The sequence below is a fragment of the Vidua chalybeata genome, chromosome 29 (assembly GCF_026979565.1).
Source record: "Vidua chalybeata isolate OUT-0048 chromosome 29, bVidCha1 merged haplotype, whole genome shotgun sequence".
In the NCBI taxonomy this organism is placed as follows: Eukaryota; Metazoa; Chordata; class Aves; order Passeriformes; family Viduidae; genus Vidua; species Vidua chalybeata.
This window is the reverse complement of record NC_071558.1, coordinates 2,847,720-2,857,971: the sequence shown is the minus strand read 5'-3', so window position 1 is coordinate 2,857,971 and position 10,252 is coordinate 2,847,720. Positions and strand designations below refer to the sequence as shown.

Below are 10,252 nucleotides of genomic sequence, written 5' to 3'. Positions count from 1 at the left end.
ATGTGGGGCTGCCGGTGCTGCCGTTCACACCCCAGCACGGTGCCCAGCACGGGACGAGGGGGACGGGGGTGCCCCTGGGAGTTTGCAGGCAGATCCCACCCCAGACCCCTCCTCCCACTTATCCTGGAATGGAGATGCTTTTTTTTTTTTTTTTTTTTCTTTCCCCCCCCCCCCCCCCATTTTCCCCAGATTTGGAGCAAACCCACAGCACCGCCCCTCCTGTGACTCCGGGATGGGGGGAGGCAGGTCCCTGGGGTGAAGGGGTTGGAGTGACCCTTCACCAGCACCCCCTCCCCGAGCCCCTGCAGCTCTGCCTGTCCCTGTCCCTGTCCCTGTCCCCTGGGCACGGCCCCGGCGCTGCTGTAGGTGAGGTTGTGTCAGTGCTTGGTGAGAAATCCTGTTCTTCAGGGGATTAGGGATGCGGCAAGCCGGGACTTGGCTCGCCGGCCCGAGCCGGAGGTTCTGGGGGCACGGGGGGGGGATGTGGCCAGGAGGAGGGGGGCGACGGGGGCCTCTGTGGGGCCTTTTCACCCCAAATCGGAGAAGAAGCCTCTCTCCTTCCATTCCAGAGCTCCTGCTGAACCAGAAACGCCATTTCTTGCTTTTCTTGCCCAGAACCGGCCCCGCGGCACAACCTGCCCTTCCCGCGGCGGTTCCCAGGGCTGAGAAACCTCGGGAAATCTCTCGGCGCTCCTTACCTGGCTGGGAGCGGGGTGTCGCCTGCCCCTGGCAGCTCACCCCCAGGCCGGCTGCAGCCCCACGAGTGTGCACAGACACGGGCGTGAGTTTGTGTGTGATTCTGTGAGTGTGTGTGTGTGAGTTTGTGTGTGATTCTGTGAGTATGTGTGTGAGTTTGTGTGTGATTCTGTGAGTGTGTGTGTGAGTTTGTGTGTGATTCTGTGTGTGCATGAGTTTGTGTGTGATTCTGTGAGTGTGTGAGTTTGTGTGTGATTCTGTGAGTGAGTTTGTGTGTGATTTTGTGAGTGTGTGAGTTTGTGTGTGATTTTGTGAGTGTGTGTGTGAGTTTGTGAGTGAGTTTGTGTGTGATTCTGTGAGTGTGTGAGTTTGTGTGTGATTTTGTGAGTTTGTGAGTTTGTGTGTGATTCTGTGAGTGTGTGAGTTTGTGTGTGATTTTGTGAGTGTGTGAGTTTGTGTGTGATTCTGTGTGTGAGTGAGTTTGTGTGTGATTCTGTGATTGTGTGAGTTTGTGTGTGATTTTGTGAGTTTGTGAGTGAGTTTGTGTGTGATTCTGTGAGTGTGTGAGTGAGTTTGTGTGTGATTTTGTGGGTTTGTGAGTGATTCCATGAGTGGGTTTGTGAGTGGTGGTGTGGCTGGGAAAGTCGTGGATCAGTCCAAGTCGTGGGTTGTACGTGTGTACAAGCGAGCACGGGCACCTGCACACGCCCGTGCCAGCATCTCACCTGTGCAAACACGCGTGCCCTGTGCACACTCGGGGGGTGCGGGGAGATTTGGGGGGGCACGCGGCTGTGGGGGGACGCACGGAGATCAGGGGGTGCAGGCGGCTCGGGGGGGGGGGTACAGACAGATTTTGGGGGGTGCAGCAGCTCCTGGGGGCACAGCACATGTGGGGTGCAGGCAGTTTCGGAGGGGGACGCTGGAGATTGGGGGGGAACCAGGGAGATGCCGCAGCCTGGGGGGGGCGCAGGGAGGTCAGCAGGGTACGGATCTCGGGGGGATGGGAGGAGTTTGGGGGGGACAGGCAGAGCGGGTGGTGCCTCCAGCCTGCGCCCCCACGGCAAATGGGGGCGGGGGGCTCCCCCTGGGCTCTCAGGCCGCAGGTGAGCGCGGAGCCCCCGCGCCGGGGCCGGGGCCGGGGGGTGGGACCAGCCCGGCGATAAAACGGCGGCGCGGGCGGGACGGGACGGACGGAGGGAGCCAGCGGCGGGGCCGGTGCCGAGGGAGCGGCGGATCCCTCGAACCGCTTATTCCCCCCTCGCTCCCCTCCCTGCGCCCCCCAGGCCGGCAGCCGCGATGCCCAACTTCTCCGGGAACTGGAAGATGAAGAGCTCGGAAAACTTCGAGGAGCTGCTGAAGGCGCTGGGTGAGTGGGATCCCCGCTCCCCCTCCGCGTCCCTGCGGGACTCCCTCGGGCTGGGGTGTTCCCCCCATCTCCCCGTGTCCCCTCCAAATCCTCTTCCAGCCCGGCAGTCCCGGTGCCCGGAGCCGCCGTGTGCCGGGGGGATCCCTCTGCACCCCCTTTTAGCAAAGCTCTCGCGCTCGGTGCCCCACTGAGGGGCCGGAGGCACGAGGGGGCCGGGCAGCGTGTCCCGCTCCCGGGGGATCCCATACGGCCTCTTTCCTGCCTCAGTTTCCCCACTCTGGTGCTCCCCCAAGAATGGACCCGCACCACCCCGGGTCCCCTCCGCCCCCCATCCCAAAAGCTCCCGCGGGCTCACCTGCCCCAGGGACCCTGGGTACAGCCGGTGTCCCCAGAACCAGCCCGGGCAGGACCCCGCTGTTTTGGGGTCCCATTCTCCCGGGCCTCCTCTCGGGCCCCTTTGCCCCCCACGGCGGAGCTGGGGCTCGGCTGAGCGGGGGTGGGGAGGGCCAGGACTCATGGCGGGGGCTGGAACTGCGGGGGCACAGGCCGGGAGGGTCCCCGGGGCTTTGGGCAGGATCAAATCCAGCTCCCCCACTGCTCCCCTCCGCCTGACCCGCTCCTCGCCAGCCGGGGAGCTGCCGGAGCAGAATATTTTCCAGGTTAGGGGATACGTAACGAATATTTCAGGATAATTATCACTTTCTTGGGTTTCACTCCCGATCCCCCGTCGCCCCTTCTCCCCGCCCTGGCCCCGCTGATGGAACCGGCTCGGGGAAACCTCAGCAGGAAAATAAATCTGCCAGCCCCCCCGGAGCCCTCTTCCTTTCCCACGGCGCGAGTGGGGGCTCCCCCCGGCTGGTCCCTGCGGGGGCTGGGGGCTTTATGAGCTCCAGCCCCCCAGATTGACCCAGCCTCGGTTCCGCTCCCTCTGGGGGCTGTTTCTTCTCCCCCACCCCTGTCAGCATCATGTGGGGGGCGTGGGGGGCTCGGTTTCGGGCGTCCCCCCGGTGTGAATCAGGCCTGGGGGTGTTCGTGGCCATCGAGGGGACCCCTCAGGGCCGTGGCCCTTCCCACTGCAGGGAGGGGTTCAGCTCCTGGAGCCCCCCCCCCCCGGCCACCCCGTGTCCCCCCCCCACTCCTTTGTGCGGGGACCCTCTCGGGGGGGTCAGTTCACACCCCGAGGGTGACACGGGAACAATGTCCCCAAAGAGCAGCTCCCCGTGCGACAGCCGGGGGCTCCAGGACATGATGGATGAGCCGCCTCTGGAGCGGGGACAAAGCCCCAGCTGCCCCGCGGTGGGCGAGGGGGCTGCGGGGGGGAGACGCGGGACCCCTCGGTGGGGGGAAGGGGGGGGGGGGGGGGTCACGCAGGTCACCTAACCCAGAGCTCGGACTGGGGCCCTTGTCCCCGCTGTCACCCCGCTCTGGGCGAGCCCTTGCCCCCGTCACCCCCGTCCCTTCCCCCGGGCGCATCCGGCGCCAAGCCCGGCATCCCCCCCCGCCTCCCGCCCTCTCCAGCAGGTAACGAGAGCCAGATGTGGCCCAGCGGTGGCCGGGGGGGGGGGGGGTCGGGGTTGCCTGGAGCCACCTGCAGCACTCGCTGGACCCGGGGATGTGTCGCTGCCAAGGGCGGCGCTGCGGCCGCGCCCCCGCGCTCCCCCCGGTTCACCGGGGACGCCCCGGGTGCGGAGGGGAGCTCGGTGCCACCGTGCCGCTCTCCAGGCGTGAACGTGATGCTGCGGAAGATCGCGGTGGCGGCGGCGGCGAAGCCGGCGGTGGAGATCCGGCAGGACGGGGAGAGCTTCTACATCCGCACCTCCACCCCCGTGCGCACCACCGAGATCCGCTTCAGGGTGGGCGAGGAGTTCGAGGAGCAGACGGTGGACGGGCGGCCCTGCAAGGTGTGCGCGGGGCACGGGCACTGCACACGGGTGTGAGCGTGGGCGTGAGCGTCAGCGTGTGTGAGAGTGTGTGTGTGTGAGAGTGAGCGTGGGTGTGAGACTGTGAGTGTGAGAGTGAGTGTGAGTGTGTGAGTGTGTGTGTGTGAGTGAGAGTGAGTGTGTGAGAGTGAGTGGGTGTGAGCGTGGGTGTGAGTGTGAGAGTGAGTATGAGTGTGTGAGCGTGGGTGTGAGCATCAGTGTGTGTGAGAGTGAGCGTGGGTGTGAGAGTGAGTGTGAGTAAGTGTGAGAGTGTGTGAGAGTGAGTGTGAGTGTGTGAGAGTGAGTGTGAGTGTGTGAGAGTGAGTGTGAGTGTGTGAGTGTGTGAGTGAGTTTGAGTGTGTGAGTGTGAGTGTATGAGAGAGTGTGTGTGAGAGTGGGTGTGAGTGTGAGAGTGAGTGTGTGAGACTGGGTGTGTGACTGAGCGTGTGAGTGTGACTGTATGTGAGTGAGTGTGTGAGAGTGTGACTCTGTGATTGTGGGTGTGTCTGTGAGTGTGACACTGTGTGAGTGTGACAGTGTGTGACTCTGTGTGTGTGACTGTGTGAGTTTGTGAGTGTGACTGTGTCAGTGTGAATGTGACTGTGTGTGTGACTCTGTGTGTCTGTGTGTGACTGTGTGTGTGTCTGTGTGAGTGTGACTGTGTCAGTGTGAATGTGTCTGTGTGATTCTGTGTGTATCTGTGTGTGTGTTTGTGTGTGTGTGTGTGTGTTTGTGCAGGGACACGTGTCTGTGCACACACACGAGTTTGCACACACGTTTGGCACGAGGGCAGGAGCTCTCACGTGTGTGTGTGTGTGTCTGTGTGTGTGTGTGTGTGTGCACAGCCACCTTCTCCCCGCAGCTCCTTCTCCTCCTCCTGCACCCCAACCTCTCCTTGTGCCCCTCAAGCCTTTCCTGAGCTCCCCATCCCCTCCTGCATCCCCCAACCCCTTCCCTGTGCCCCCAAACCCCTCATTGTGCCCCCAACCCTTCTCAGTGCCCCAATCCCTTCCCTGTGCCCCCAACCCCTTCCCTGTGCCCGCAACCCCTCATTGTGCCCCAACCCTTCTCAGTGCCCCCCAATCCCTTCCCTGTGCCCCCAAACCCCTTCCCTGTGCCATCAACCCCTCATTGTGCCCCCCCCAACCCCTTTCCTGTACCATCATCTCCTCGTGGTGCCCCCCAACCCCTTCCCTGTGCCCCCAACCCCTTCCCTGTGCCCCCAACCCCCTTCCCTGTGCCCCCCATCCCCTCCCTGTGCCCCCCCCCGGTGCCCCCCGGTGCCCGGTGAGCCCGCACACCCACCTGGCACAGGGACGAACGGCCCCGTTCCGCTGCCGGGGGTGGTGACAGATGCCCCGGGGCGGGCAGGGGGTGCCCCGGCGGTGCCCACGTGCCCACCCAGCGCTGCCCTCCGTCCCCCCGCAGAGCTTGGCCAGGTGGGAGAGCGAGAACAAGCTGGTGTGCGAGCAGCGGCTGCTCAAGGGCGACGGGCCCAAGACGGGCTGGTCGCGGGAGATGACCAACGACGGGGAGCTCATCCTGGTGAGGGGGGGGATGCGGGGCCCTGGGGGCAGCGCTGCCCGCTGGCAGAACTGCCCCGGAGCGCGGTGGGGCGGGGGCAGGAGCGGGCACGGCCGCGCCCCTCTCACCGACCTTGCTTCTCTCCTTGCAGACCATGACGGCCGACGACGTTGTGTGCACCAGGGTCTACATTCGGGAGTGACCCCCCACCCCCCGTCCCCGCTCAGCTGACCCCCTCCCCCCCCAAATCCGCCCTCCCCCACCCCGCGTCCCCTCAGTCGGTCCCCTGCACTCATCCCCCGGCCGCGGGGAGGGTGCTGCATCCCCCGGCGGGGGTACAGCAGCGAACCCCCTGGTTTTTTTGGGGGGACACACACACGGATTTCCCTCCCTCTGCAGGGCGGGGTCCTCCGGGGGCAGCAGAGTCTCCTGCTCCGGCCCCGCTCCGCCGCGCTCGGGGCCTGGCGAGGTGCCGGGGTGCGGCGGGGGGTAACGCGGCCCCTCCCTGCCTTTTGGGCTGGTTTGAGCTGGTTTGGGTTCGGGCTGCTGTTGGTTCCCGCAGCCCCCAGCCCTGCCCCGCGACCCCTCCCCAGTATTTATTTGTGAATATGGTACCAGACGGGAACACCAAACCCCCAGCCCGGGGCAGTGCCAGGTCCCAGCCCCCCCCACCCCCCCAGGGTCCAACTTCTCTCTGTTACCTCCTTTTTTAATAAATGTCCTATGAACCCCACCCCCGTGGTATCCTTGTCTCTCCTGCTGGCCCCACTGGCACACAGATCCCACACCCTGGGACTCTGCATCCCACATCCCAGATTCTGCGCTCTAGATCCTGCACCCCGGATCCCACACCCTGCATCCTGCACCCCAAATCCCACACTCCAGATCCCACACCCTGCATCCTGCACCCCAGATCCTACAGTCTGAATCCCACACTCCAGATCCCACACCCTGCATCCTGCACCCCAAATCCCACACTCCAGATCCCACACCCTGGATCCTGTGCCCCAAATCCCACACCCCAAATCCCACACCCTGGATCCTGCACCCCAAATCCCACACCCCGGATCCCACACCCCGGATCCTGTGCCCCAAATCCCACACCCTGGATCCTGTGCCCCACATCCCACACCCTGGATCCTGTGCCCCAAATCCCACACCCCGGATCCCACACCCTGGATCCTGCGCCCCAAATCCCACACCCCAGATCCCACACCCTGGATCCTGTGCCCCAAATCCCACACCCCAAATCCCACACCCCGGATCCCACACCCCGGATCCTGTGCCCCAAATCCCACACCCCAAATCCCACACCCCGGATCCCACACCCCAAATCCCACACCCCAAATCCCACACCCCAAATCCCACACCCTGGATCCTGTGCCCCAAATCCCACACCCCGGATCCTGTGTCCCAAATCCCACACCCTGGATCCTGTGCCCCAAATCCCACACCCCAAATCCCACACCCCAAATCCCACACCCTGGATCCTGTGCCCCAAATCCCACACCCCGGATCCTGTGCCCCAAATCCCACACCCTGGATCCTGTGCCCCAAATCCCACACCCCGGATCCCACACCCCGGATCCTGTGCCCCACATCGCTCCCCGGCCGTTGCGCAAGGGGCCGGGGGCGAGGGCGGCAGCCGGGCTGGCACATCCCGGCGTGGGAAGCGGGTGGTGGCTCTGGGGTGACCGTGGGGTGACCGTGGGGCAGGGAGGGCAGCGTGGGGCTGGGACGTGTGGCTGTGCCTCAGCTCTCAGCGTGAGACCCCATCCCGGCTGGGGCGGTGGAGCCGGGGGCACCTGAGGGTTTATTATGTGCGTTAATTAATTTTCGGGCTGCCCGATAATTGCCCTGCATGGGATGGCATTAATTAGCCCAGGATTCCGGGGCTGTGAGCTGGGGAGGTGCAGGGAGGCTCGGGGTGCAGGGCTGCCCTGCCTCGAGGTTTGGGGTGCTCCTGCCCCCCGTTCCCTGCCCAGCTCGGCTCTCCCAGAAGCGGCCGGGACCCCTCGGGGGCAGTGCCCCCCACCCGAGCCGCTGTGGGGCAGGTGGGGGGCACTGCCCTGAGTGCGGGACGGAGAAGGGAGCCAGGGCTCAGGGTTGGCTTCACCCCCACGCCCGGGGTGTGATCCTGCACCCCGGGAGCTCGTCCAGGAGCAGCGAGGGTGGAATTACACCTTCCCTGGGGAGGAGGAGGAGAAGGAGAAGGGGGAGGAAGGCTCCGGTTATCTCCAGGTGGACACTTGGCAGGCTCCCATCACCCCTGGCGCCGTTCCCAAAGCGCTGCCAGGGCCGTGTCCCGGCTCTCCCGGGGGTGGGCGCAGGAGCCGGCCCCCTCCCCACTTCACCCGAGCGATCCCGGAGACCCCGGGAGCGCCAGGGCCGGGCGGGAGCAGCCGGTAATGGAATCCAGCCGCCCCCCCGGCTCCGACGGCCTCCCCTCGCTGGAGGAATATCCGCTTTCCCCGCGAGCCCTGGGGACGGCTCCAGTTTGCCTCCGGCCGGGGGGATCACTGGGGGGGCTCCGGGACCCCGAGAGCGGGGAGAGGGGCACGTCTGGATGGGGAGGGGGCTGTGGCTGCCTGCGCTGCCCCCGCAGCGGCCCGGGGGTCCCGTTCGGCTGCTCCGGGGGGCTGGGGGGGGCTCCGGGAGGGGCAGCGGCGGGAGTCGCCCCCTCCCCGCAGCACGGCCGCGGCTCGGCTGCTCTCGGAACAAAAGCGAATTCCTCTGTGCGGAGCTGGGGAGGGGGGGCGCTGGGATGGAGGGGCCGCGAGTAACCCCAAAAGTGCTCTGCGGGCTGTGCCCCCCTCCCATGGCTCCGCGTGGGTGGTGTCGAGGTCCCCGGCGCCTCTAATCCGGCACTAATCCTCCCCGGTGACCCCGGTGGCCCCCGGGCGGCCCCGCTGCCCCCCCGGGCTGGGGAGGGGGCCGGGCTGGCCCCTCGCCTTTCATCTCCGGAGACAAAGCGGGGCCCGGCCCCCTCCCCGTTCTGTGAATGCCCGACCCTGGGGGGCCCTGGCCCCTCACCCCGGAATTTTTCCATGCATTCTCTGGAAGCAGAGCTTGGGCTGGGTGTGGGGGGAGCTGCATCTCATCCCCCCCCTGCCCCGGAGCCATCGGGACGGATGCGGGGGGGGGGCTTCGATCTGCCTGAAGCCAGGGGGGTGTGCTGGCTCCTGCCCTGCCGGGGATGTCCCTGCAGGGGACAGGGGGACAGGGGGACAGGACTCCTCGGGCTGGCTTGGGGGGCCACCCCGCTCCGGTGACGTTGGGGATGGGGTAGAGGAGGGAGGCTGAGCTGGAGGAACAACACCCCCACACACAGCCCCCCTGGGAAGGGACCCAGCGTGACCCCAGCCAAGCTGTGCCCCCCAAGGGCTGGGCTCACCCCCCCGGGCACCCCCACAGCCTCCGGGCCGGCCGCTGCCCAGCTCGGAGCCCACCCGGGCTGGTCCAGGCTGGCTGCTAGGCATCCTCCCCCCGCCCAGAACGGCCTGACAGGAGCTGGGCACAGGGGGGTGCCAGCCCCAGGGGGGGCTCGGCCCCTCACCTGCCCTGCTCTCCGGAGGGGTCTCTGGGTGTGTGACAAGCCTGGGGACCCTGCTCAGTGCCCGGCAGGGCTGGGGCAGCACGCAGCCATCGGGCCACGTGCCCAAGGGGGGGCTCTGGCCCATGGCACAGGGTCCCTGCCCCTGAGGGGGGCAGCTCCTTGCAGCCTGGTCTCGGGGGTGCCCCCATCGAAGCGGGGTGACACGCGTGTCCCCGGGCTGTCCCCACGGCTCAGGGCAGCAGGGACGCTGACGCCTGGGTGGCTCAGCAAGGCGTGCTGAGCCCCGGGGGACAGCGAGTGTCACCTCCTCGAGCCCGGCGGGCCGGGGGCTGCGCAGGAGCTCCCCCCTTCCCCCCCACTCCCCTCGGCTGGCGGCCGGCCAGCATTGTTCTCCTGCCTCCTCCTCCTCCTCCTCCTCCTCCTCCTCTCCCCCTCCAGCTGCAGCTGGCGCCGGAGCTTTCCTGGGCTCCAGCGGAGGGGGAGCCTCTACCCCCAGCCCCACAGAGCCCCCCGGGCTGGGCTCCCCTGGGGGGGTTCACCCCCATCCCATGGAGAGGAGTCTGGTCCAGCAGCTGCATGTGGAGGGGGCACGGAGGGGGGGGGGGTTATGGGATGCAGCTTGGCCCCCCCAGTAGGGTATTTTTTGGGGGTTCGCCCTTAATAGCTCAGCAGCCCGGCTGTGTGCCAGGGCTGGAACCTCCGATGGGGTGAGTGCAGGGCTGAGAAAGGGGGGCTGAAGCCGTTTGGGGGGGGGGTCTGCCCCCACTGGGGGGGTCTCCAGGGAGGCTGAGATGATGCAGAGGGTCCAGGAGGGTAACTGGGGATGGGTTCTGGAAGTGACAAGGACCTGGGGGTATCCACGGGGTCAAGACTGTGTCAAGGACAGAGGGACAAGGCGGGGTTGCAGGGCTGGCAAAGGGGGGGAAGGAAGTGGGGCAGACCCCTGCCCAGGCTTGGGGTCCGTGTGTGCTCCCCTGCTGGAGCAGGAGGAGCTGGGAGCAGCCAGGGGCAGGGGAAGGCAGGATCCGGCACCTCCCGGTTGTGTAAGGATGGGGAAACTGAGGCACACCCGGGATCAAAGCGGGGCAGAGTCACTGCCCCCAGGCTCCTGCTGCCCCACGCTCAACCCCACACCCTGCCCCACGCTCAACCCCACACACCAAGTTGGGATTTGCGTTTAATGCCAAGTAC

General features: G+C 66.4%; 1 protein-coding gene across 1 annotated transcript; it reads left to right on the top strand.

The window, feature by feature from the left end:
* The first annotated feature begins 526 nt into the window (after window positions 1-526).
* Window positions 527-6,231, top strand: CRABP2 (cellular retinoic acid binding protein 2). Its single transcript, XM_053967093.1, has 5 exons — window positions 527-781; window positions 1,980-2,062; window positions 3,785-3,963; window positions 5,410-5,526; window positions 5,657-6,231. Exons 2-5 carry the CDS (start codon window positions 1,993-1,995, stop codon window positions 5,705-5,707), a joined length of 417 nt encoding a protein of 138 aa, XP_053823068.1. The 5' UTR covers window positions 527-781; window positions 1,980-1,992; the 3' UTR covers window positions 5,708-6,231.
* Window positions 6,232-10,252: the final 4,021 nt, after the last annotated feature.

Excerpts from the sequence above, each read along its gene's own strand:
- CRABP2 (XM_053967093.1), top strand. The coding sequence starts at position 1,993 with ATGCCCAACTTCTCCGGGAACTGGAAGATGAAGAGCTCGGAAAACTTC. Across the intron at positions 2,063-3,784 it reads GGAGCTGCTGAAGGCGCTGG|GCGTGAACGTGATGCTGCGG; the intron begins GTGAGTGGGATC and ends GCCGCTCTCCAG. Across the intron at positions 3,964-5,409 it reads TGGACGGGCGGCCCTGCAAG|AGCTTGGCCAGGTGGGAGAG; the intron begins GTGTGCGCGGGG and ends GTCCCCCCGCAG.